The sequence below is a fragment of the Thalassophryne amazonica genome, chromosome 21 (assembly GCF_902500255.1).
Source record: "Thalassophryne amazonica chromosome 21, fThaAma1.1, whole genome shotgun sequence".
Taxonomy (NCBI): Eukaryota; Metazoa; Chordata; class Actinopteri; order Batrachoidiformes; family Batrachoididae; genus Thalassophryne; species Thalassophryne amazonica.
Genome location: NC_047123.1, coordinates 38,130,244 through 38,157,830, shown reverse-complemented (window position 1 = coordinate 38,157,830; position 27,587 = coordinate 38,130,244). Strand labels below are relative to the sequence as shown.

At 43.2% G+C, this 27,587-nt stretch overlaps 1 protein-coding gene across 3 annotated transcripts; it reads left to right on the top strand.

Annotated features, from left to right (window-relative positions):
* The first annotated feature begins 453 nt into the window (after positions 1–453).
* On the top strand, positions 454–19,604 carry LOC117502719 (protein SOGA3-like). 3 transcript variants are annotated; one of them, XM_034161815.1, is made up of 9 exons: positions 454–885; positions 2,022–2,246; positions 3,463–3,621; positions 6,231–6,299; positions 7,283–7,552; positions 7,633–8,013; positions 8,784–9,452; positions 9,554–9,865; positions 13,408–13,480. In XM_034161815.1, exons 1-8 carry the CDS (start codon positions 691–693, stop codon positions 9,662–9,664), a joined length of 2,079 nt encoding a protein of 692 aa, XP_034017706.1. In that variant the 5' UTR covers positions 454–690; the 3' UTR covers positions 9,665–9,865; positions 13,408–13,480. The 3 variants fall into 3 exon arrangements, with proteins under 3 accessions (XP_034017706.1, XP_034017707.1, XP_034017708.1); XM_034161816.1 differs by lacking the exons at positions 454–885; positions 2,022–2,246; positions 3,463–3,621; ... (2 more) ...; positions 7,633–8,013; positions 8,784–9,452 and adding exons at positions 16,041–16,358; positions 17,483–17,553; positions 17,914–18,815; positions 18,906–19,604 and having other exon boundaries at positions 9,708–9,865; positions 13,408–13,677; XM_034161817.1 differs by lacking the exons at positions 454–885; positions 2,022–2,246; positions 3,463–3,621; ... (3 more) ...; positions 8,784–9,452; positions 9,554–9,865 and adding exons at positions 12,059–12,380; positions 16,041–16,358; positions 17,483–17,553; positions 17,914–18,815; positions 18,906–19,604 and having other exon boundaries at positions 13,408–13,677.
* The last annotated feature ends 7,983 nt before the right edge of the window (positions 19,605–27,587 follow it).

The following is a 27,587-nucleotide window of genomic DNA, read 5'->3' as shown; positions in this document are numbered from 1 at the left end:
AAGTAGAATTAAATAAATAGGACTAAACAATTTTATTTCAAAATATTTAACGTCAAATTCATTTTCACTTCTTTTCAGGATGTTGCTCAGCAACTCCAAATTCTTATCAGAAGAATACTATCAAAATTACCCTGACTAATAAATATCACTGCACTTTTCTAATATTATGAAAAACTCTTTATAATCCTGTGTAGTTTTGATCATAAACAAACACATAAAATGGGCGTATTGAACTTAATAAATGATCTTGTTTTGTTTAAAAGTTATTTTACATAAAATGTAAGCGTTACACGTGCTTTATGACGAAAACATCTGCGTTAAGTCTGCAGACAGAAATTCATTGACGCTCCCTGAAGCAGGCGCGGGTCTGGAGGCTCCAGCGGACCGGAACACCGGCCCACAGTACTCATACCGGCCCGGCCGGGATCAGAAGAGCTGGAGTTCTTTACTCGAACCTCTGCCGATCCGACATCTGGTTCCGGTTCCGAGAGTCGCAGTGTGGACGCTGTTCAGCCGGATGGTGCTGAAGCGGAAGTCACACAGGGTGGACGCTGTCTGAGAAAAGCTCGGTTCTCCTGTCCGGTGCTCCCCGTTAAACCCCTCCCAGGCCGCAAGCATCGCCATTCAGTGAATGAGGAAGAAGGAGCCGCAGATCCGGATGTGGACGAAGTGAAGAGACGCGGAGCGAGGATGCAGACCGAGGAGGAGGAGGAGGCCGCACAGGCGGATCCGGGTACGGAGCAGGATCCACAGGATCCACAGGATCCACAGGCCGGGTCTGACACCCAGCGGGACCGGAGCCAGCACCAGCACCAGGATCAGGATCAGGATCGGGCCTTTCGGGGCGAGATGGAGAGACTACTGGAGGAAAATGATGATCTGAAGGTTTGACGTAAAATAATGTATTCTTTTTAAATGTCGCCAAATAATATGGACGCAGAATTTAAAATTAACAGACAAAATTGCGTTGAAAAATAACAATAATAAAAACCTCAGTCAGTAGGGGAGACTGGGAGCACTTGGCACACAGACTTTAATTTGAATAGTTTTCTCAGATCACAAGTGGGCGGATCTCATGGCTCCAATGAGAACTAGTCCAGGATCTGACTGACCAGTTGGTTAGTGTCCACAACAGAAAATAGTTCCACTTGAGAATTATGACTCAGAATATTGACAAAAAGAGCAGAAAAACAGAACTATCGTTTCTTAGAAATGATTTAATTCACTTAGTTGTTGACGGTTTAAAGCAGACGTCTCAGAAGTTTCACTGATAATCAGTTAATCAGTGAAATCACCTGGTGGAGTGGGTGGTTGTAAAAAAAAATAAAAAAAAACCTGCACCCTCTCTGCCCTTTCTGGAACAAGTTTGAGACCCTGAGATTAAAGAAACCAGGATACCTAAACTCAGGGCATCAGGAGAACATGTCAACTCCACACAACAACAATCTGGTCATTGGTTCAACTTAATATAATATAAAAGAAAGTATAATTTATGCAAGGAAAATCTGGGTATAATCTTGACGTAAAGTGTAGAAAGCCCGAAACAGCAGGTCTGACATTACTTAATTAGATGCAGCATCTGGCCAATTTTGACTTTAATTGGCCAAACTGTCGTTTTTCTTTACAGAAAACCAACTTTTTTTTTTTTTTTTTTTTTTTTTACTTTTCTAGTAAATCATGTCATGGGGTCACACATGACAACCGGCCCCTGTTTAAATGAGTCACTCACCCTCAGGGGGGATTTTTGAATAGCGCCCTCTAAGGGAGGCAGAGATAAGCAGTGTGACCCCAATCTCCCCAATGTTACGTTTGCATTGTTATTAATAAATGCAGCATACAAGTAGATTCATCTGAAATATGTCACAGGTCAATGGCTGAAAGAAAACTGTGTGTGACGTATCCAACTCACAAAATTACGGTGTTTTTCTGATAACGCTGAGTTAGCGTTTGTCTTGCGGTTCCTGCTCCGATCAGAGAACCGGCACCACGCCCTCACTGTAACTTTGTTCTGGTTCTGCTAGTGTGAGATCGAGGAGATGAGGACAGAGATGGATGAGATGAGAGACTCCTTCCACGAAGAGGACACCTGTCAGCTGCAGGAAATGAGGCGCGAGCTGGAGCGAGCCAATAAGAACTGCCGGATCCTGCAGTATCGTGTGCGTAAAGCGGAGAGGAAGAGGCTACGTTATGCCCAGACGGGAGAAATCGACGAAGAGCTGCTCAGGAGCCTGGAGCAGGACCTGAAGGTACCTGAGGGAGACTACGGTCTCTTTACACGGGGCTTCCATCTCCCAACTTTATTTCATAAAATAAGACAGACTTTAAGGGCACCAGGAGCGCATACGTCTGCCAAAGCAAAAAATCCCAGGACTGTACCTTGGGGTGAAGATTATTTTATGTTTAGGGCTGAGTTTTTTACACTGCAGCACCTCAACAGCATCTCCAGGTGAATAGCATTTTAAGAATGTTTTGTTCACATTTGAATTTTTATCAAAAAGGAAAAACTTTTTCGCCTTCGTGTGTCAACAGATAGTCAGACATCAAATATCCAAACTTCGCTATTAGGAATTAAAATCAGGCAGGAACTACGCTCCAGTGCCATGTGGTGCTGCATCCACAACACCATGGAACCGGCCACCATGGTAAATGTGGCCATCTCCTGCTTTGGCCAGGATAAATGTGGGCGTGTCAAAAATAACACACCACATGACCAAAATGTCGCAGCTGATGTTCCCTCATAACACATGTGATTCACCTCGTTTGAGTCCACCTGAATAACCAGTTGACTCAAAGTCATTCTAAGTGGTACCCAAGGACTCTCTAACAAGACCTGATACCAAAGTCATCCAGTCGTACACCTTAGCTCAAGTCTCATAACCGCACAGTAAGACAGGAAGCACCAGGACCCTAAAGACGTGGACCTTGCTTTGCTGCAAAGGTATCAGGATCACCAAACACCTCTATTCTGTGACCTCCTAACCCCATGAGGTCTTCCCAGGAGTCTTAGAACCACAAAAGCAGAGGAGCCAGAGGCATGAACATCATTGCCGAGATCTTCACGTTCAACACTTTTACCACATACAGATCCACTTTGTCCAGAAAGTCATTGAAAGCCCGGATCTTTGTCTTGATCCAAGACAATTGCAAACTCAGAAATCGATTCATGTCTCAGCTTCTCAAGAGCTGCAGTCAGGGTATCCATTGTTTCTGTGAAGATCTCATCAACAGCCATGAAGTTGAGGTCAGTAAATGTTTGCTCACCAACAAAAGCTACTGGTTTCCACAACATGACCCAACACCCAGTCCAACACCTAGTCCAATAGCTAGTCCATGTAACCCCTAAACAGAATCAGAGTCAGAACACACCCCCTGACTAACACCACAATTCACTTTGGATCCTACAGCAAAGACAGTTAAATGGAAACGATGCCTTTGTGTTCCATCCCTCTACGATGACTGCAGGTAGCAAAGGACGTGTCCGTGCGGCTGCACCACGAGCTGCAGAAGGTGGAGGAGAAACGCACAAAGATGGAGGATGAGAATGAAAAACTGCGACAGGAACTCATCGAGGTGGAGGTGACCAAGCATGCTCTGCAGAACGAGCTCGACAAAACCAAAGAGGTAAAGGTCACATTCAGCATTTGCTTTCATCAAAGAAGACTTTGATCATGTCACAAGTTAGAAAGTCAGAAAACATCACGAAAGGTCACAATCAGTTGGACTGTAAACTACTACAGCTAAATTTTAGTCTTGGTCTCTGGTCACACTCGCTGGTTGTAGCGGAAGTTGTCGGGACTGAAAGCTTGATGATGCAGTGACCTCTGCTGGCCACTGCAGCTGATATTTTTGTTTTTTGTGTGTGTGTGGAGATACAACCCCTGGCAAAAATTATGGAATCACCGGCCTCGGAGGATGTTCATTCAGTTGTTTAATTTTGTAGAAAAAAAGCAGATCACAGACATGACACAAAACTAAAGTCATTTCAAATGGCAACTTTCTGGCTTTAAGAAACACTATAAGAAATCAAGAAAAAAAGATTGTGGCAGTCAGTAACGGTTACTTTTTTAGACCAAGCAGAGGAAAAAAATATGGAATCACTCAATTCTGAGGAAAAAATTATGGAATCACCCTGTAAATTTTCATCCCCAAAACTAACACCTGCATCATATCAGATCTGCTCGTTAGTCTGCATCTAAAAAGGAGTGAACACACCTTGGAGAGCTGTTGCACCAAGTGGACTGACATGAATCATGGCTCCAACACGAGAGATGTCAATTGAAACAAAGGAGAGGATTATCAAACTCTTAAAAGAGAGTAAATCATCACGCAATGTTGCAAACGATGTTGGTTGTTCACAGTCAGCTGTGTCTAAACTCTGGACCAAATACAAACAACATGGGAAGGTTGTTAAAGGCAAACATACTGGTAGACCAAGGAAGACATCAAAGCGTCAAGACAGAAAACTTAAAGCAATATGTCTCAAAAATCGAAAAATGTACAACAAAACAAATGAGGAACGAATGGGAGGAAACTGGAGTCAACGTCTGTGACCGAACTGTAAGAAACCGCCTAAAGGAAATGGGATTTACATACAGAAAAGCTAAACGAAAGGCATCATTAACACCTAAACAGAAAAAAACAAGGTTACAATGGGCTAAGGAAAAGCAATCGTGGACTGTGGATGACTGGATGAAAGTCATATTCAGTGATGAATCTTGAATCTGCATTGGGCAAGGTGATGATGCTGGAACTTTTGTTTGGTGCCTTTCCAATGAGATTTATAAAGATGACTGCCTGAAGAGAACATGTAAATTTCCACAGTCATTGATGATATGGGGCTGCATGTCAGGTAAAGGCACTGGGGAGATGGCTGTCATTACATCATCAATAAATGCACAAGTTTACGTTGATATTTTGGACAATTGAAAGGATGTTTGGGGATGATGAAATCATTTTTCAAGATGATAATGCATCTTGCCATAGAGCAAAAACTGCAAAAACATTCCTTGCAAAAAGACACATAGGGTCAATGTCAATGAGCAGATCTGATTTGATGCAGGTGTTAATTTGGGGGATGAAAATTTACAGGGTGATTCCATCATTTTTTCCTCAGAATTGAGTGATTCCATATTTTTTCCTCTGCTTGGTCTAAAAAAGTAACCGTTACTGATTGCCACAATCTTTTTTTCTTGATTTCTTATAGTGTTTCTTAAAGCCAGAAAGTTGCCATTTGAAATGACTTTAGTTTTGTGTCATGTCTGTGATCTGCTTTTTTTCTACAAAATTAAACAACTGAATGAACATCCTCCGAGGCCGGTGATTCCATAATTTTTGCCAGGGGTTGTAATCATCACACACAAATGGCTAAAAATTCAACTGCACCGTGAAATTATTTAGTTGAATCACAAGCGAGTAGTAGCATAATATTATTCTTTGTTCAGCTGCTCCCATTAGGGGGCGCCACAGCAGATCATCCATCTCATCTTGTCTGAATCTTCTTCTGTCACATCAGCCACATGCATCTGTAAAGCTCCTCTTTGACCTCCCTCTTCTCCCCCCTCCTTCCCTGTCTGCTCCATCCTGAGCATCCTTCTCTGTATATACCCCACATCCCAAAGTTCCATCTCAATCTCACCTCTCTCCAGACCGTCTGACAAAATCCCTAAAATCCTCATCATGAACATGAAACATCACAGCATCTTCAGAGCTTTCAGCTCCACCTCTGTTCTTTTTCTTGGCGTCACCACCTGCGGTAGCGTAACATCACTTGATGAGCACATATTAGAAGAATCTATAATGTTCATGAGCTGGCATGTGCCTCTCTAGACTGCGGATGCACTTTGCACCCTCGCAGCACGGCTGTCATGAAATAAATTAATAACTAATTAATGTATTTCCCCAAACTATTCTGACCTTATTAGAACAGCCAGTGCTGAGATTTTACACAGAATTAAGCTCCTGCTGCCTCCATTCTGGACACTCCTGGGTCACGATTGACACATAATTTGCATGTTGAAGTTAATCAAAGTAGAATTACTGTGAATTTTCTGGACAAATTCATTTGTTGATTTATTAGAGTGAATTGAAGTGAATGTGACCATGGTGGTAAATTACATGATATCTCCCTGATTACTCAATATCAAAACACTGGCATGACCACAAAACTCTGGAATGTCTGAAATCAGAAAAGAGAAACTTCACGAGTAACTGAATCCAATGTTCTCCAAAAGTCTCAGAAAAGAAGAGGAAGCAAGGACACGCAGAGGACGGAGAAGAAGGCAGCACAGACTCTGAGCGAGGTGAGAACAATCCTTCAGCCTTTACCAGAAATGAAGTCATGAATTACACATATTCATATTTTCCATCCTGAGCTCATCCTCACAGAGTTAGTTCTCATGTTCAGCACGTCGGGCTGCGACAGACGGGGATAAACCTCCATCAAGTCTGGGAGCGTGCGCTGGAACTGCGCTTCACCAACGAACTGGATGGCAACCACCCAGACAGACAAACAGCATCATTGTTCGAAAAAGTTTCCATTTGAACAAATTGTTTTGCTGGTTTCAGCTCCTGAAACCAGCAAATAGCCCTTCCCAATAAAAAGTTTATTTCACAATTCAACACTCTAAACATTTTTCGTGTTGTTTGAACTTGTACTTTTACATATTGAAACATCAGTTAGTTCAGTGTTTTTGAAAAGGGTACAAACTTTTTCAAATTCTCATTTATAATTTAAATAGAATTATTGGTGTAAATTTATGATTCTCTGCTTGAGCTTATATTTTTATTTATGCTGGTCTGGCGTAATACATCCATTTCCAAAGCCACAGCGCCACCCTCTGGTGGGTGGTTAAGGTGAAAATGCACCGAAATAGTTTTGTAAAAACTTTAGCTCTCACCTTGAACCCCCCCCCCCCCCCACCACCACCACCACGACCCTCACACACACACACACACACACACACACACACACACACACACACACACACACACACACACTCAAAAACCAATTTAAAAGCCAGAGAAAAGCTTGGTGGGGTTACACAGGAATCACCAAAATCAAAATCAGAAATTAATAAATTGGGAAATTTGACACACTGGAACAAATCAAAAAAAAATTTTTTTTTTTGGGGGGGGGGGGGGGTTCTCCCCTTGGTAAATTAATCAAATGTTAAAATTTGTGATGATTATCAAACCATCCGGTGTCAGTGCTGCTGTGGTCATTGAACAGTTGACCGTCTGTACTCCATATTTAACAAATATATAACTTGTATTTTCACTTCAGGAGGACAACGAGGACCTGAAGTGCCAGCTGGCGTTAATCAGAGAGGAAGCCGTGCTGATGAGGAAGAAGATGGCCAAAACCGACAAAGAGAAGGACCGCCTGGAGCAGGAGCTGCAGAGGTACCGCTCCTTCTACGGTGAACTGGACAGCACCCATCCTAAAGGAGAGGCCGGGGGTCCGCCCACCACCCGGGAGTCCGAGCTGAAGCTGCGCCTGCGCCTGGTGGAGGAGGAGGCCAACATCTTAGGGAGGAAAATTGTTGAGCTGGAGGTAAGAGTGAAAAACTGATCAGAGTATTAGACTGAAAGTCTGCAGGCGATCAGTGAGCCGGCTCCGCTCTTCTCCCACAGGTTGAGAACCGCGGCCTGAGAGCCGAGCTCGACGACCTCCGTGGTGAAGGAGAGGGAGCGGGGACCTCTGACGGTGAAGCGGTGGGCGGGCCCAGCGCAGGGCGGGGCCTGGCAGATGATCTGACGGAGCTCCGGCAGCAGCTACAGCTGGTCGAGGACGAGGCGGAGCTTCTGAGGAGGAACTTGACTGATGCTGAGGAGCAAAACAAGAGGGTGACCACAGAGCTGAACAAACTACGCTTCAAAGCTGGAACCCACGAGGGAGGCGCCAGGCACGGAGGCGGAGCTACAGGAGGAGCAGGGATCGATGGAGCCAAGACAGAAGCTCTGCAGGAGGAACTGAAAGCAGCGAGGCTACAGATTAATGACCTGAGTGGGAAGGTAAGAAAGCGTCCTGGTTCATCAGCACAAACACCCTAAACACAGCTGAAGACATTTTCTCAAAGCCGAGAGAACGGCTTGAGTTTAACTCCAGATAATAACTCTTCCAGTTTGGGACAGATGTGCAAAAAGTGTTAACTTCAAACCTTAAAATGTAAAAAGTAAAGACACAGGCTGTAATTCAGCTGATTTTAATGAATCTTGGAGTGATCCCAGCTGAGGGGGCGGGGCAATATAATGTGTCACAGAACCCATTTTTGTAAGATTTTGTCCAACCTGGTGTAGAAAAACTGGGCGGAGCTTTGAACTTTTGTTAGCATTGATGGGCGTGGTCCTTGGCAGAGGCATGCGGGGGGTAATGAGTAGAGGAAGTGGTGCACGCCACATAACTAGCGCCCTTCCAGTCCTCCTCCATGACAAGGTCAGTATGTCACTGTCATTTGTTTGCTCAAACATCCAAATGTGGATTCAGGATTTGATTTAGACATTTTGGATGGAAGAGCTGTGTCAGGATACAGACGTGGATTCTGGATCTTTTTGAGTTTCCTCTCTCATAGTTTGATGAGACATTTCAAGTTCAGTGTGACAACCAATAAGGTCAGATTGATGCAGATCAAGAAAAGGATCCACATCCCTCAGAGTCAGATGAATGACTTGGCTGGAGTATGCACCCATCTCGTCCTGGTAGCGTTCTGATCATATCATTTGATCACGAATGCACAAAAACAAAAATCTCACTGTCGTTGTCGGCGTGTCTCGTCTCCCTTCAGGTGATGCAGCTGCAGTACGAGAACCGCGTGCTCCTGTCCAACATGCAGCGTTATGACCTGGCCTCCCATCTGTCCCTGCGGCCCAGCCCACGAGACAGTGATGCAGAGAGCGACGCCAGCGGTGCCGCAAGCGGTCGCCGGGAAAGTGACGAGGACTCCGCCTTCTCCCGTCTCATTCCTCCACACCGCAAGCGCGAGGGCCCCGTAGGCGGGGAGAGTGACTCAGACGAGGTCAGAAACAGCAGCAGCAGCCGATGCTTGACGCTGACGCAGGGCGTATACACCCCCACCGGGCCTGAGGGCGCCGCCTCCCCTGCATGCTCAGCCATGGCTCGCTTCCTCCCCAGTGTCCAAGACAGCTTACGCGACAGGCAGCAAATGATTGACATCCGCGTGGAAGCGGAGAGGCTGGTTCGTACCATTGACCGGCTCATCGCTGACACGGCCTCCATCATCTCGGAGGCGAGGGTCTATGTCTCCAATGGCGACTTGATGTTTGGGCGGGGTGGAGAAGAGGGCGGGGAAGATGATGGGAGCAGGATCAGGGAACACGAGCTGTTATATCGCATTAACGCCCAGATGAAGACGTTCCGCAAAGAGCTGCAGGCCTTCATTGAGAGGCTGGAAGTGCACCGGCTGGAGGACGATGGGACAGACGAGCCGATGGCGGTGAGACAAACCATCTCAAAATGAGCAGGAATAAAAAAGATGTGTAATGAGCATTCTCTGTTTTCATGACTCTGTTTTCCAAACCTCTTCTTCCTGCCCAGATGTTCCAGCCCATCATTCTGCTCATCCTTATCCTCGTGTTATTCTCATCCCTCTCGTACGCCACCATCTTTAAACTAGTCTTTCTTTTTACTCTCTTCTTTGTTCTGTGATATACTCATCCCTTAATTTGCATCATCCTTTTTTTTTTTTTTTTGCTCAGTAACCCCCCCCCAATCATTTGTTGCCAAGGTTACCACATCATGAAGAAATGCTCCACAATCTAACTCCCATCCACAGATGTACAGCTCGCTTCAACACTGGACTCTACATTACCCATAATGCACTCTTGCTCCCATTAAGCCCTCAACAAGGTGAGTTAAAGGGGCGGGGGGGGGGGGGTGTGATATCAAGAATTCCAAAGAAAAACAGCACCAACATGCAGCTCCATGTTAGACATTTGGAATTATGTCCAATCATTATCAGCGCCGGCCGACAAACCATCTCGAAATATTAAAGAAAGCAAAGAGAGATAATACTTTAGAGATCCAGATCAGCACCAGGAATGAAAAAATCTTCCTGAACCCAGAAACTGTTTCGTCACAGAATTGCACTGTAAACTACTTTATTAGTGTCTCTGAAAAAATAAAATATGCAAATGATTGTAGGAGCACAACCTTCACCATCGCAAGATGAAATCACATCTTCACATTTCACATTAAATAAATCAAAGAATGACATAAAAGTGCCAAATCTGGAATGAAACAAAGTGAAAAGTAGTGAATCCTAAAGTCAATCTCAGGTTTGTATGTTGCCATAAAAAAAAGAGAAATACAGAGAACACAGGACTAAGTTACCAGGCGTAACTCCTGTTCTCTGATGCACCTGCAGTCTGAGGAGAGAAGATCAGACTCTCTGTGACTAAGAACTTCACAATGAGACCAGAACATCCCTACACGGAATTCCTGCTTTGCTCAGGAACGTGTGACAGGGAAAGTTCTGCTCACCTCATCATGGCACCAGCTGTAGCAGGATTTTGCACAATTTTAGCCATTTTTTTTAAGACATTATTTGAAGCTTTGTTTGTTTGTTTCATAAAGGCAGAGAATGGGTTCTGACAGGATTTTGGACCTGGCTCACAGAAACATCTCTAACATTTTGAGGCTCTTTCCTGGTGTTTCAACAAAACAAACTTACCCCATTTGGTGATGATGTCATAAAGATCTACAGGCTCAAGTTTAATCAGATAAGATCAAATGCAACATGAGCGAGTGAAAGGCAGCAGGATTCAGGGGAAGGTGAAATGCATTATGGAAACTGTAGCTTGCTTTAGGGGTTTTAGTGCTCACACCCCAGTGGATTAGCGGTTAGCACTGTTGCCTCACAGTGAGAAGGTCATGGGATCGAGTCCCACCTGTGGCCTTTCTGTGTGGAGTTTCCATGTTCTCCCTGTGTCTGTGTGGGTTCTGTCCGGGTGCTCCAGCTTCCTCCAACATCCAAAGACATACAGGTTAGATGGACTGGAAACTTTAAATTGTCTGTAAGTGTGAATGTGTTTGTTTGTCTGTATGTGATCCTGTGACAGACCGGTGTCCTGTCCAGGGTGAACCCCACCTCATGCTCTGTGACTGCTGGAATAGGCTCCAGCCCCCATGACCCAGTCTTGGAAGATTAGTGAGTGAGTGAGTGTGTGTATGTGAGTGCTTGTAGCCTGCAGAAACATTTTGCATCATACAAAATCTGACCACCTGAATGAAGCAGAGATTCACCTCAATGAAGCAGAGATTCACCTCAATGAAGCAGAGAGTCACATTAATGAAGCAGAGATTCACATAAATGAAGCAGAGATTCAAGTTAATGAAGCAGAGATTCACCTAAATGAAGCAGAGATTCACGTTAATGAAGCAGAGATTCACCTCAACGAAGCAGTCACATTAAAGAAGCAGAGAGTCACGTTATTGAAGCAGAGATTCACATAAATGAAGCAGAGATTCACGTTAATGAAGCAGAAATTCATGGCACATTTCATTGATTGCATGTTTTGAAAATGATACCATCTTTGAGATCTCATTTCTTCATGTTGTTGGAGTTCCGGTGTAAAATTTGTGCCAATTCAACATGTGGATCCCACTCAGATCTGCTGTGGTGACCCTGCGTGAAGCTGAAGGGACCTGCTTGTACCATCTTTGAGATCTCTGTCATGTGACATCCAGCTCTAAAGCTAAAAACACACACACACGTTTCATGGAGTCTTAACAGGATAAACACTGCTCTTTGTCAGTAGGTGGGGCCATTGGTACCCTGGCAGAAGTGTGCACTCTGAATGCACCTTTTAGTTCCTTGAAACACATTTCCATTTTCCAAACTCATGAATAAGATGGTGAAGGTGATTTTTATTGCAGATGACCATGTTTATCTTAAAAAGTGACTGTGCCACTCATAGAAAACAGGATTTAGTCACAAGACCAACTCTGCCCCGGCATCCGAAAGTGGAGTAGCAACAGAGAAGCCTATTGGCTGAGAGAGCTATGCAAACACTTTCTCTCTGGCCGTGTAATTATAGCCACGATGCCGGTGACGACAGTTGTTCCAAGGAGACCTCAAATGCTGGAATAAATTTGACATTATGATATGTGATCCGTGTGGGGCGCTATAAAGGCTCAGGACCCCGGCTGGAACACAGCTTGTTTACTATTTTCCTCAACGGTGATGTGTCACCGGAACAAGGAGGTCGTTTAAATCCACTCTGAGGGGTTTTACGTAACACAGAGGGGTCAAAGTGAAGAGAGGTGGAGGTCTGGAGAGGCCAGAACCCACCACGCACCGGAGCGACAGTCCACAGCGAGGATTTACACACTGACACCACTGACAACTTCATGTAGACAAACGGTAAATAAGCAGCTCTCTGTCTGTTAAAGACTCTTTATTTGGGAGGTTTTAGAGTATCGTGTATCATTCTAGTCATTTTTTATGCATGTCACTTACTGAAGTGGCCAGAAAAATAGGCACAGTCACTTGGAGTATTGGACTGTATCAAAGGTTGGTGGAATCATTTTTTGAAAACACTAAAATATGTGATATATATATATATATATATATATATATATATATATATATATATATATATCCTCACCATCAATGGTGTGTAAATTGTTAAATCTACTTCAAATTAGAGATTAATTTTGCCAAATTTGCCATTTAAATGTTGAAAGCAGTTCAGAAAAAAAGATAGGTAAGTGCTTAAAAACAGATTATTTCTAAGTTACTCAGCACATTTAACCACAAGTTTAGAATCTTTTCAAACAAATATAATTTTTGGATTTCAACACAGTGACAGTTTAAAGTTCCTTGATGAATAACTTTAGCTGTTAAATGGATTGCAACAGTCATCAGTGGTTATTATTCTGACTAAGTCTTAAATGACCATTTTATTCTGTTTGTTCCATCGATTACAGACTGTTAAATTGGACTTCTATTGAATTTGACTCTGGCTGCTGTGTGCGTTACTCAGACGTGGCAGTTTGTGTTTTTCATACTTGTTGAACTCCGCTGCTGTCATTGGTTCTGGGCACACACCTCCAGTTTACTATGCATAGTTACAAGATTATTTATATCTCCGCTGTTGCATCACAGGTAGGAGGGAATAACTAGCTGGAGCATTCGGGCACTTTCCTCTGTCTCACTTCACTTTCACTTATTAGTGTTCCACTTTCTAAATCACCGCCGTTAGAAGGCTGGCACCTGCGCTGTGGAGGTCAGATTCAGAGTCTAACCCCTGATGCCGTCATGCAACACTTTGGTCAACACGTGTCGCAATGTTGGATTTAAATACAAACTCAAATAAAGACTCTGGTTGTCAACGGACATGATTCTCTAACCGCCCCGATTCCTGGGTCCCGTGTGTTTGATATTATAGTTTTTCCAGGCCATCGATCCTTCCGTCCCTTCCTGCCGGCTTTGCAGTGACATCTGACAGGAAACCAGAGGGGAAAAAGGGAAATTGCTCTTTACAAACGCCCGTGGGCGTCCAGTGGCCTGCATCATGGCAGCCATTGGTCTGGAGCGTGGGCTGGAGCACAGCAGCCGAAGCTGGGGTCAGGAGAAGCCAGAGATGTTCGATAACTTTGATTCTGAGATGCAGGAGTGGGAGGACCAGCTACAGGACATCCAGAGAAAAATTGAAGAGGTAAGACGTCCCATTAAAATGGAGCGCACCATCCGAGGTCCTTAAAGCCACCGTTAGCTCCACCCAGAAGGTCATGCTTTCACCAGTGTCTGCTGGTTTAGTTCGATTATTTCTAGGCTTTCAATAACTCTAGGAATTTACTCTGTAAATGAGTGGGTGAATGAATAAGATTATCTTCTACTTTATTAGCACAATTATTTAAAAACAATACATTTGTCATCTTAATTGATTAAATGAAAACTGATTAGACTTTGATGCAGCACAGCAATCCAAAATGCAGGTTTATTTATCTTCTACTATAAGCAACCAGCTCCTCGTTGTGTCCCACAGCAGCCTGTACTCCAGGTTGTTGAAATGGAGCAATATCTCCACCTGGTGGATATTGACCACTCATGCCGGTACAAGAGAATTTCAACAAGTGCTCTCATTTATTATGTTACAGACCCTGTCTGTTGTTGTTGAATACTGATACCTGCTAGACGTTTCTGGGGCTGTTGCAAGGAAGAATCTTATCATCACATGCATGATGGAAATTAGGAGTATGTGCAGTTGACATTACATTTAGCTTGTCAGTGTCTTTCATTTCTGAAGTCTAGGTCTGGTCAACAGCATTATAGCCAAAGCTGCTGATTATCAGGATTAGTCAAAACTAAGGAAGTGCTTTTTTTTTTTTTTTTATGAAACTTGGTGCACCTGATGTGTTCAATCAGGATTGGAAATTTTCCTGTGCATCCTCAAAACATGGGCAAAGCCATCACTTAACCAATCATGTTGCTGAGGGACACAGTGTTCTTGACTATATCCCAGCCAATGGTGGGCAAACAAATACTTTAAACTAATTTGCTTTGTAATCTGCTTTAGGATCGAGTTTCTTATACTGTCAGTGTAAACAAATTCAACGTTTGTCTAATTTTCCTCTATTGTCATGTTGCAGTGAGGTAGACATGTTCACGCAAACCAGGTTGTAATAAATTCCTCTGGGTCTCTAAGATTCCTGACACTCCAGATGAAATTTCACTCTGACATAATGAGGTGGGACAGACACACAGTCCTCTCCTGTTTGACACCGCTGTGTGCCAATGCCACGCCAGGACGGATTTGTTTCCAGCTTATTCTCTTGCCGGTGGTGTTGGCAGCATGTTAGCTGACACGCTGCCGGCCTTGTTGGAGCTATGATACAGATAAACGCTAACGCGCTAATTAAAGTGTGATGTGCCGAACGCGCGCGCGGTGTGAAAGTGGATCCTGATGGAAGTGTTAATGTTGCAGCAGCAAACACGCAGCTACAAAGTGGAATCACACACTGATCATAAATATAGGTTTGGTTTGTGATAATTATAACACCAATTTGTCGTGTAAACATCGTTTCCAAACTTACGCTCTCTGCCCACATTAACTCGTGACATCGGAACTATGACATAATGAGCTGTAAAAAGTGACTGTGCAGGATAAATACTGGTACTCTGATTACATTGTTAGTTGTAATGTTGCAGCAAAGTCATTTTGGCTACATTGAAATTCTGTAACTGCAACATTAGAGGCCTCGAGGTCAGTTGTCTCCCATGGAAGCAAAGTTTGCCGTCTGTCAGTGTAATAGTCTGAGAGCACACGACAATGCCACACATCACCACATACATGACAGAACCAACACGGCTCCTGGATGGCAACCACCCAGGCAGACACCCAGTCCATACCCACAGCTCAAAGGTAATCCATGTCCAAGAGTCACATGGTGATGAGTCACATTCTGACAAATATTAATGAGTTACTGCCCCACAGCATAATGACAGTATTATCTGTTAGTAATCATTTAATCAGAAAAACAAATAGTTATTAGTGGTCACCAGAAAAACAACCACTTTTTCGCTTTTTCAAGAGCGATATCGTCTCCCAAATAGAAGAATTTTCAGTTTTTGTTTGTCCTCGTCACTTCAGCTGGAATCACTGTGCCCCTCTCTCCTGCTTCAGATCATTTCTCTCTGGCTGCACAGTTTGTCCAGCTCAAAACCTTCAGATCTCTGGTTACTGCTGGCATCCCCCAAGGCTCTGTCCTGAGCCCATTTATTTATTATTTACATCCTTCCCTTTGGCTACATTCTTAGGAAATGTGGTTTACATTACACCCTGTGCTACTTATCTACTCAATCAAATTCCATCTTCCTTCTTTGGTTTAAAATTAAATCCTGGTTTTACTTCAACTTTCTCAAACTCAGCTGTGCTAAAACTGATGATGCTATCTGAGCTGCTATATTCACTGAATAACTGCTTCTACTCAGGTTCAGCATCTGTCTCATCCCTGATGGTAACAGTCTCTTGAAAGGTGCGGATCAATAATGTGCATATTCTTCATCCCCATTTTTCAGCTGTACAGTGAAGTTCAAGCCCGCAAAGGAGGAAATGACATCACAACTGGAGACCAGAAAAATGGTGCCGCAACAGAGTACGGACTCGGGCACCACAGCGATGGACTTTGTGTTAAGACTCGCTCTCAACCTATTCCAGTGCCACGTCATAACCGAGTCTGCAACTGCAGCCCTGCTGGCTACAGCTACCCCATGAGCCGAGAGAATGGCGACAGTTTTTGCCACAGCAACAGCATGTCAGGGATTGGAGACTTTATCCAGGATTATTTGGGGCAAGGGAAGCAAATCAGCCCGAAGAACCATGCAGCTCGCCACGTGGTAAGCAGCAGCAAGGCCGCCCTGGTAATCATTTTAAAGTCCAACCTGTCATTCTGTTAGCATTCACAGCTCTGAGGAAGGCAGACAGGCGCACACGATATGAGTGGAAGCAGCCGCAGCATATTGATTACAGCGAGCTGGTTCCTTCAGGTCTGCTTCCAGAGACGGCGGTTAGCTGGACATACTTTCACTGCCTGTCTTTAGTGAACACGTCTCCAATGCCTGTCAGCACAGTCAAGAGTTTTCTGGCCTATTTTAAATACAGCAAAAAATACCAACATTCATTTTGACCATGACACTCTAAACTGTGATGACATCACTTCAGGAACATCGACAGTTTCTTTTAATAATTGTACAGAAACAGGAAACTGTGATTGTAAAATGTGAGGAGTGGTTGACATGTTCATGGCTCACATTTTACAATCTACTGCAGTCCCCCCCCTATTAGTGGGAGGTCCATTCTTCCATCACCTATGAACCATCAGGTGGCAGTAGAGAGAAACAACAGGAGCCAGAAGGACAGCTCACCTCAGACATCCACAAGTTGGGTTGCAACATTCTGGGACTTTCAAAGCTGGAAACTATGTGTGTAATTAACATTAATGAACTGGTAATTTGGAGTTTAGCCCATAACGGGGAACTTAAATGTAGCTTGAAAAAAACAAACAAAAAAAAAACCTAATTTAATTCAGATTAAAATGAGATTTTTTTCCCTGGAACATGCATTCTTCCACCACATGCACAGCACAGCAGAACAACTGAAGCCACACGACCGCAAACACCCTTATTGTTGTTCAATGAAACATTCAATTAATGTTCTACTTGCAAGTACAACAAATCAAAAATGTCATTAAAAATGTATTATAAATACTCATAAATAATGTGTCTGCTTATGACAAAAGGTTTATATGTGACACAGTTTGTATCAATCACCCCTAATATCCCCTTGATTCCCATATAGTCTCATGGAAAGTTTCCAACATGGAATATTGCAAATTGTAAAATAAATAAATAAATAAATTGAAAATTCTTCAATCACCTGTTACAGCAAACTGTACTTTTAAACTTGTACAGGCACAGGCTGCACTTTGACTTTTTCCTCTCTCTCTCTCTTTCTATCGTAGCACTTTAGTGACTCAGTCACACTGAGCCACGACGCGCCTGTGTACCAAGACAAGATAAAAAGAAGTGAAAAGTAAGTTGCCTGAAGCATCCTTCCTGATGTAATGTGGTACATGGACTTATGAATTTATAGAGCACTTTTCCATCTGCATCAGAAGCTCAAAGCGCTTTGCCTCACGTTCACCAATCACAAGACACACTCACACACTGATGTCAGGGTGCCGCCATACGAGGTGCTCACTACACACTGGGAGCAACTCGGGGATTAAGGACCTTAGTGGTTTTCTAGTCTGGCTGGGTTTTGAACTGAGGATCCTCTGGTCTAAAGCCCAACGCTTAACCACAAGACCGTTACCTCCCCATAGGTACATATGAACTAATACACAACACACACTTATTTTTGTGTGTTTCTCTTTTGTCTCGTTTAAATCAGGACTGGTCAAGAGCAGTTTTTGGGCACCAATGAAGAGACAGAAAACCGGAAGAACCGAACGTCTCACACGTCATATTCCCCCAACAAAGAACATACAGGTGCCAAACCTCCTCTCGGACAGAGGGATGCACCTGCTGTCCAACCTCGCTCAACCTCCCAGTCCCCAGGGACCTCCCCGGACTCTCCTGCTGTGGAGAGGAAGGTCTTCAGTCCAAGTGTCCTTGCAGACAGGAAGTGCAGCAGCCCCTCTGTTCTTAGGAAATTTGAAGCCATGCTCCAGCAAAATGAGGGCAAAACGCTCACAGAGACGGGGGTGGTGACCCTGCAGGGGCCGGCCTCCGAGCCAAAGTGCCCCATCCACAGCTGTCATCGCAGAACTGCAGGAGCCTCCCCAGTCGCCAGCAGGGCGCCCGCGTTTGTGTCCACCCAGAAATGCCAAGCAGACGCCAGTGTGTTGACAGCAGCAGCAGAGGCCAGCCAAGAATGTGGGTTCATATCAGACCTGGGTAGACAGACCCATAAGGACCAGAGAGGAAGCCACAGCACTTCTAAAGGCTCACAGCTGAGCCCACAAAAACCTCAGAGGAAATCCCAGGTGCTGGGAAGTCCGAAGGTTAGACCAAGGACGAACAGCTTGGCAGATAGAGATGCAGGACTGAGTCAAGGGGAGAGGGTCAAGAAGCCTGTGTCCCAGCTTCTGGATCCCAAAATAGACTACAGGTCCTCAAGTGGTTCTTCTGGACCTCAGAAGATTCAGAGGGGTGGGGTGCAGGCTCAGTCAGAGTTGCCAGACTGTGTCCAAGTGAGGGATGAAGGACTTATTGAGCTGCTCGATATGTTGGAGATCCAACATGAGTACAGCACCAATCCCAAGACCGCAGGACACACGACTTACAGGCAGGTGTGTACATCATATGAACACATGTCCAAACAACACACATCTGAGCCAGTGACAACACCAGGTGCAGACAGACACCGACACGTGTCCTGTAATCTCTCTTTCCAGGTGATCCCAGCTGAGGGGTGCGAAGCTAAACCGAAGAGCAGTTTCTCGCGTCCTGCACGACCAGCCAACCAACGACCACCATCCAGATGGGCAAGCCACACCCCCACAGCCAGAATCACCGCCCCACTGTACTGTCCACCAAGTCCTCTGACCCGCCCCCCCAGCCCCCGGACAAAGACCCCGAGTCCCGCTCTGAAGCGTCGGCCTCCATTTTCCTTTTCTCGTCAGACTGAGACCGTCATTATGTGACTGGTTCTAGTTACAGAATGTTTAAAAGACACCGCCCCCCAGCCCCACCCCCGGCCCCCCAGCAGGTCCCTGTGTATATAGTCCAGACTGTCCTGTTAAACAGTAAATAGAAATGTTTAATTGACCGTGTTCAACATTCTCCAGTGTTGCTGTGGCATTGTGCACAACTCATAATATCCATGTATTTCCATTCATCTCATCTGCATCTGCTCTTGAATTTCAAATTATTGTGTGTGATTCGCGCGGTAACACCAGGGACTGGGAACGTGAACGTTATGGCCGCGGTCTCGCTAAACAGCGTGGATGTGCAAGCGTGTTGATGTCGTGATTCATGTAAATGTTGTATTGTCAGTGCAAAACTCATCTTATAAAACACCAACATCATGACTGCAAGGCAATATATCTTTATTATAAAAAAAAAAAAATCGCGAACTGGGTACGATCTTTCTAAAACACACACTCACGCAGGATATTTGCTTACAAACAAGCTCAACAAGCTACATGCTAACTACCCAAGCTAGCTAGCTTGCTTGCTACCTTGGATGTGCACCCCTCCCTCACCATTTTTTTAAAAATACTTCAAGAGAATATAATTGTTATTCAGTGATGACTTACACTGCAAATGACGTTTTTGCAAGAATTTACACTCTTGTATGGCAGAATTTTGCAAAATTAGGTCATGTGACACAGCTAGCTCGTTCAATAGCCGCCTCCATTGTTAACACTGATTAGTGTTGTCACCTCTGTCGTCTAAAACCTGGTTTGATTTGGCTCTGATTATTCTGTCAACATTTATATCAAATTACTGGTGCAGGCTTCACAAACAGACTAAATCTAATCGACTGACTGCAGGAAATTACTGTAAATCAACTGAAATTCACCAAAAAATTCACTCAAACTGTGAGCTTGTATTTTCTGCTGCCAGTTTCATTAAATAAAACAAATGCTGACAAAACAAAAGTTGAATTTCTCTTCCTGCTGGTTTACTGACAGATAATCACAGCAGCAGAAATGAGTCACGTCTGGACCTCAACTGGAAAATACCACTTTTCCTCAAAACCATTTACTACACATTTAAATATTACACTTGTTTTTTTCCCCCCCAAAACTCCAGTCAAATTCATTTGGGAAGATTCTCACTTTTGGGAATATTAGGGATTCAACAAATAACTGTGAAATGCAAAAATGGAAATAATTTACATGGAGCATAAAAACCATGAGGTCTAAAAACACCGGCTGTAAATTAGAGTCACGCTGAGATGCAGAATGTTGACTGCAGATCTTCAAGCAAATAGTTGAACATTTAAAGTGATATTATTCCATTTTGTTTTTTGTTCTATGCATGTGTGAGGGAACTTGACAGGAACCGTACAGTTAGGAAAGTGTACCGTTACACCCTGAATGGATTTGCATCCCAGAAGGTCAGAGTCGCGGCCTGGTGATGTCACATCCTGCACATCATCATTCCGAGCTTCATGAAAACGCAAAGTGTTGCCAGAATATGTCAAAATGAACAAAATTAAGACCTCAGTACAATGGCACTGTCCTGGTGCGTCACGGACACCTTCCCGGACCCCCTAAGGCAGGAGTGGGCAACTTGTTCCAGAAAGGGCCAAGAGGGTGCAGGTTTTCTTCACTGACTCCACCAGGTGATGTTACTGATTAATATCACTTTGAGGAGATGGAATCAGTTAATCAGTGACATCACCTGGTGGAATCAGTGGCTGCAAAGAAAACCTGCACCCTCTTTTCCAGGGTATGGACAAGGTTTTGGGGTGTACACTCCTGACAGTGAGAATGGGGCTTAACTCTATTAACTGCACCTGCAGAGACCAACTTTTTATTTTGAAATTTTCGTATTTGCAACTAATCAAACATTTTCACCTCCAAACACAATAGCCATTTTTTTTTACTGCAGTTAATTCTGGTAATTGTTTGACACTAAATAGGACAAAGCATTTATTATTATTATTATTATTAAACTGCTGCTAAAATCTTGGTGACAGAACAACATGCTGGATTTGAGGTTCAGGAACCATACCCAAGTGTCCCCGCGTGAATTTGGACTTCAGTGTCTTTTTAAAAATGTTATTATTATTCAGATGATTATTACTGTGGCCATCTTGGAAGTAAACGCACCCTGTTTCCACGATATGAACGGATTATGTGACATCTGTGCTGCAAACATCATCTACTGCTGTCTGATGTTTCCATATGAATATATTTCAGATGTTCAAACAACTGACAAAAATTTTAATATTTGTTTTTGATGTCGTTTTCTTTGAAATAAACATCACACTGACATTAAGCTGTTTCTCTGTCATGGCACATACAGTTTGATTACTGTTGTCATATTTTAAACAAGGCTAAACGATGCATAAGATGCCACGGCAGGCAGAAATGAACAAACATTACTACAGTCTTTGGACACTTTACAAACTATATGACAAGCAATGCAATAGCTATCTATCCATCTATCCATCCTCCAGGCCTCCATTGTGCAGGGGAAGGAAAAAAAACTTCAAATCTCTAAATGGAATCAAGAAATACAAAAATGTCCTCTCACGCACAAAGAAAAAATGTGGTTCATGCCAGCAGGCTGAAAATATTCAGCCCTTTCCTCTTGTGATTGTGACAGGAGCTCTGATGATGGAGGTCTCGGAGCCCCTGGATGCCTCGGTCCCGTCACCTGACCTCTCAGTGCTATGTAACACCTCAGACGAGAATAGTAAGCATGACGTGGGATTTGGTGCCAGAAATCTTAGCTCGCTGTCCCCGTGGGTATAAATAAAATGCCAGCGCTTCCTTCTGTCTTTTATCTCACACATCACAAATACAAAGTTTCTCAGTTCCAGAAGTCCACAGTGCACAGTGTCTGGTCTCACTGTGTTGCTTGTGTTTTAAGACAAACGCAAACATTTCAATAATTAAATTTTCAACATGCAAAACCTCCAGGAGGTGATGTCAGTTAACTACAGTCAATGCAAACACCTTCACTCTCATTAATAGCAATAAATTATCACTTTTACACCTGAGATGGTCGTGGTTTCACAGCACAGAATTTAATGGTCCACCACTGAAGAAATAACTAAAGACTCCAGGCAGCACTATGAAAATATGTCAGTGGATGGACTAAAGAGAACATCACAGCATGGTCAGTCAGGACACCCTCTGATTGTGCACAAGGACACAAGTGAGGGAAGCCACCAAGACTCTCAAGACTATACTGAAGGATTTATGTAATCACAGCCACTTTGGCTAGTATCAGCGGGTGGCTGGTGGTCTGTCTGTCTGTCAGTGGTGAAAGTAGTGATTGTTTGGATTATTTCCCCAACCCAGGCTGAGTGGCACTTTTTCCTTACGGATCTTGCTGTGGAACAAATTTCCAAAGATACTGCAGTGAGCTTTTGTGCCAGGCCTGAAGGAGACAGCCTGTCTGGAACACACTGTATATACTGTCCATACATCACACGCATGAGCTGATGCTGTGGTCTTCTTGGCCATGGAGTCACGTGTAAATCTGACAGTCCTTCAGTCACCCCCTGGTCCACCTGTCCCCCCTGATCCGGCGTCCTCTAGACGTGTGACCCATCCTGACCTCTCATTCATAGACGCTTCACACTGATGCTTAGTGCATGTCAGCTGCTACCGACACACTTAAAATAGACGCTTAACTGCTGTTTTGTGTCACAAACACACAAATAGAGAGTGACAGGACCACCCAGACATGACACAAAAGAAACTACATCACTGTAACCACTTCAAAATCACATGGAGGTTTTAGCAGCTGATTTGTCACATAATCCATCACACGCTGTTTTAGTGGCTTTAATCTCTCAACTCTTTGATATGAAAACCACCACTAGTGGGCACAGATCGGCTAACAGCTAGCTTGGCAAGCTAACTATCTGCTTTTCAGCCAGCTTTGAAAACCATTAGCAAACCAATTAGCTTCAACTTAAATTATTTCCACTAAATTTAAGTGGGCTAATATTGTATTACAAGTAAAGTTTAATGGTTAAAAATATTTGTAATCCATCATGATTGTTCCTGTTGGCGCTCATACGCGCAAAGTTAACAAGCATCAGCAAGAAGGAAATCTGTTCATTAAAGTTATTTTCCATGCATTTTTTATATTTCTTATTTAACACGTTCTGTAAACAAAGTGCAAAGCTAATTTAATGTGTTTATTGAATTAAAGTGCAGCATGTAACCCTTCTTGTTATCCTCTGTTTTCATGCTTCAGCATATTAAAATATTAGCTTTTTGTGTCTGTTTTAAGGGTTTTCAGGGTCATAAAAGCTAGCAGTTAGCAGTAGCTTCGGCTCAATATTTTAGCAGATTATTAGGATGATCACAGTTAACTTTAAAGTAGCAGATTAGCCTTTTTTATGATAGTAATTTACGTTAGCTGCCGGTTAGCCGCATCATGCTACTGCTGAATTTAAACTGAAGTATGTAAACGTTATTGAAAAGATGGCAGCTAACCGGTAACTCAAGATGACTTGTGGATTAGTACAAATACTCTTTCTTCATGTTATGACTTTAAGTAGAACTTCAGAACTTTGGACGTATCTCTCGGAGGTTAAACACTTAATACCTCTCCATGTCTACATAATGTTGATTTTCATTTTTCAGTCTCCCTGTTGTCTTCTCCTGCACTCCTGCAGAACATCTAAACCATTTCCACTAAAGGGAGTGATGACAACTCAGATTACGACTTCAGGAGTCAGTCCTGGTTGGACACAGTCCTAATGTTTGACTTCTACCCCCCGGTCTTCTATCCCCACTTTATTTATCAACAACATTGGAAACCGTCTCATCTGTTGCAGGAGGTCTAAGGTCCTGGTCCAGCTCTCTACATCTTTGCCTGCCTGTCTGAACTGTCAGTGTGTCACGTCTCCACGTCCACCCACTGAAACATCCATCTCACATACTCAATGATCAACACAGCAGCAATACAAGAGGCGGATCCATCAAGGCCACCCAGTAGGGGGTCCTAACGGGCTGCAAAGGCTGTTAAACCTCTCCATTAAAATAGAATAAAGCCCAAATGTGTCGCCTTTGAAAGAGAAACCCTGAGGCTCATCTTTCAAAACAAGAACGGAATGCTCCCGTGGGATTAGCCAGTGTTGCCCGGCAGAGGTAACTATAGTGGTCTATTTATTGCCTGACGACTGACCCATTTTAATTTGGTTTCATTGGAGCATTCAGTTGGGAGTGACAACAAACATAATTCCCCTCTCTCACTCACACAGCAGTTAAACACAGCTCTGTCATTAATAAATAACATTTTCCCATTTGGCAGATTTACAACTGATGCCACACATCAATTCCAGGGTTCAAGGTTCAAACATCCAGTCGTGGCAACCTCTCTGTGACAAGCAAGACCATCTTTTTTATTGAGTTTCGGATATTATGGTGGATGCAGTGAAAGTCTGCATCCAGGGTTGGTCTAGAGTACACATATTATACACTATTGTGTACTATTGTACACATAGTATACAGTAGTGTTCAGAATAATAGTAGTGCTATGTGACTAAAAAGATTAATCCAGGTTTTGAGTATATTTCTTATTGTTACATGGGAAACAAGGTACCAGTAGATTCAGTAGATTCTCACAAATCCAACAAGACCAAGCATTCATGATATGCACACTCTTAAGGCTATGAAATTGGGCTATTAGTAAAAAAAAAGTAGAAAAGGGGGTGTTCACAATGATAGTAGTGTGGCATTCAGTCAGTGAGTTTGTCAATTTTGCGGAACAAACAGGTGTGAATCAGGTGTCCCCTATTTAAGGATGAAGCCAGCACCTGTTGAACATGCATTTCTATTTGAAAGCCTGAGGAAAATAAGACGTTCAAGACATTGTTCAGAAGAACAGCGCAGTTTGATTAAAAAGTTGATTGGAGAGGGGAAAATTTATACACAGGTGCAAAAAATTATAGGCTGTTCATCTACAATGATCTCCAATGCTTTAAAATGGACAAAAAAAAAAAGAGAGAGACGCGTGGAAGAAAATGGAAAACAACCATCAAAATGGATAGAAGAATAACCAGAATGGCAAAGCCTCACCCATTGATCAGCTCCAGGATGATCAAAGACAGTCTGGAGTTACCTGTAAGTGCTGTGACAGATAGAAGACACCTGTGTGAAGCTAATTTATTTGCAAGAATCCCCCACAAAGTCCCTCTGTTAAATAAAAGACATGTGCAGAAGAGGTTACAATTTGCCAAAGAACACATCAACTGGCCTAAAGAGAAATGGAGGAATATTTTGTGGACTGATGAGAGTAAAATTGTTCTTTTTGGGTCCAAGGGCCCCAGACAGTTTGTGAGACAACCCCCAAACTCTGAATTCAAGCCACAGTTCACAGTGAAGACAGTGAAGCATGGTGGTGCAAGCATCATGATATGGGCATGTTTCTCCTACTATGGTGTTGGGCCTATATATCGCATACCAGGTATCATGGATCAGTTTGGATATGTCAAAATACTTGAAGAGGTCATGTTGCCTTATGCTGAAGAGGACATGCCCTTGAAATGGGTGTTTCAACAAGACAATGACCCCAAGTACACTAGTAGACAAGCAAAATCTTGGTTCCAAACCAACAAAATTAATGCCTTGCAGATGTGAATTCGCAGATCTGGATTTTAAATCATGAAATTTGTAAATGGAAAAATGACTTGTTATGCCCAGGTTCTCCTCCTTTTAATGAACAGACTGTGGTTACTTGTTTCAGAAGAACCAAGGCCAAAAAAAGTCCGGGACCAGACAATATCTGCAGCTGTTTATTATCCTTTTGTGCAGAACAATTAGGCCCAGTCTTTTTTGATATATTTCAAAGGTCAGTCAACGAACAGAGGGTTCCTAATGTTTGGAAACAAAGCACAATAATCCCTGTGGCCAAAACCAAATCCCCCAAGGTCTTCAATGATTTTAGACCTGAGGCTCTTACTTCATTAGCAATGAAGTCTTTTGAAAAATTGATGAAGAATGAACTTCTTTCCCAGATGGAGTATTTACTCGATCCTCTTCAGTTTGCTTATAGGGCTGATCGATTCGTGGAGGATGCTACTGCCACCCTCTTAAATTTGGTCCTGAAGCATTTAGAAAGTCCTATGGCACATGCACGTCTTTTTTTTTAGACATTTCTTCTGCTTTTAACACTATCCAACCACATATTTTAATAAATAAGCCTGTTAAGGATTTTAAACTGGATTTTACTATGGTAGGTTGGATTTTGAACTTTTTAACAGGGAGATCTCAGTGAGTGAGGGTTTCTGATGTTTTATATTCCTCAACAGGCTCACCACAGGGTTGTGTGCTGTCCCCTCTCTTGTATATTTTGTATACAAATGACTGCCGCAGCCACTATAAGAATCGCCATATATTAAAATTTGCAGATGATTCTGTTATAATCAGTCTCCTGCATGGTGATGAAAGGGAACATGGCCCTGTCGTGGCAGATATGGTTCAGTGGTGTGACGACTCATTCTTGTAGCTGAACGTTAAGACAAAAGATATGGTTATTGACTTTCAGAAACGGATGTCTTCACCCAAAACCACCAAGGGCCAACAGGTGGAGCATGTGGACAACTATAAATACTTGGGAACGCTGATTGATAGCAACTTGAACTTTAATGACAATGAAAACATGCTGTATAAGAAGGATCAGCAGCATCTGTTTTGTCTTCATAAGTTGTCATATTTTCAAGTGGACAGGACAATAATGACCGTATTTTATAAATCTCGTGTTGAATCGGTTTTAACTTTTTCGATGATGTGCTGGTATGGAAACCTCAGCATTAAAGCAAGGAAGCCACTTCACAACATTGTAGAATTGTACAGCAAGCTTTTGGGGGCCCAGCAGACCTCACTGTCTGACTTGTTTTCCAGACAGGTGAGGAAGAAGGCTCAGAGAATTTTATCTGATCTGGCCCACCCTCTCCATGGTGAATTTTGTTATTTTCCATCTGGAGCGAGGCTTAGGTTTCCTACAGTGAGGAGTAACAGATATAAGCATTCCTTTGTACCTGTGGCTATCTCTGTTCTGAATGCTGACCAGAGGAGAGAAGCAGGTACTTAGGGTTGATGGCAAATCGTGTTAGGTAACTCGGTTCCATTTCCATCGATCCAGGTCTGTACTGTGTCCCCCTTGTGTACTGAATGTTTGGTGTGTTTTGCTTTTCTTTTCTTTTTATTCTGTGCTTTTCTGTATACCCATTGCTGTACAGCTCGTTGCTCCTTTGGAGACATTGAATAAATAAAGTGAAAGTGAAGAAATCATGAAAAACTGTGGTTATACAACTAAATACTAGTTTAGTGATTCACAGGATTGCTAAAAAAGCAGTTTGAACATAATAGTTTTGAGTTTGTAGCGTCAACAGCAGATGCTACTATTATTGTGAACACCCCC

Bases quoted from the DNA above. Each gene is read 5' to 3' on its own strand.
- LOC117502719 (XM_034161815.1), top strand. From the start codon at position 691: ATGCAGACCGAGGAGGAGGAGGAGGCCGCACAGGCGGATCCGGGTACG. The intron at 6,300-7,282 runs GTGAGAACAATC...TTTTCACTTCAG, and splicing joins CAGCACAGACTCTGAGCGAG to GAGGACAACGAGGACCTGAA. The intron at 7,553-7,632 runs GTAAGAGTGAAA...CTTCTCCCACAG, and splicing joins GGAAAATTGTTGAGCTGGAG to GTTGAGAACCGCGGCCTGAG.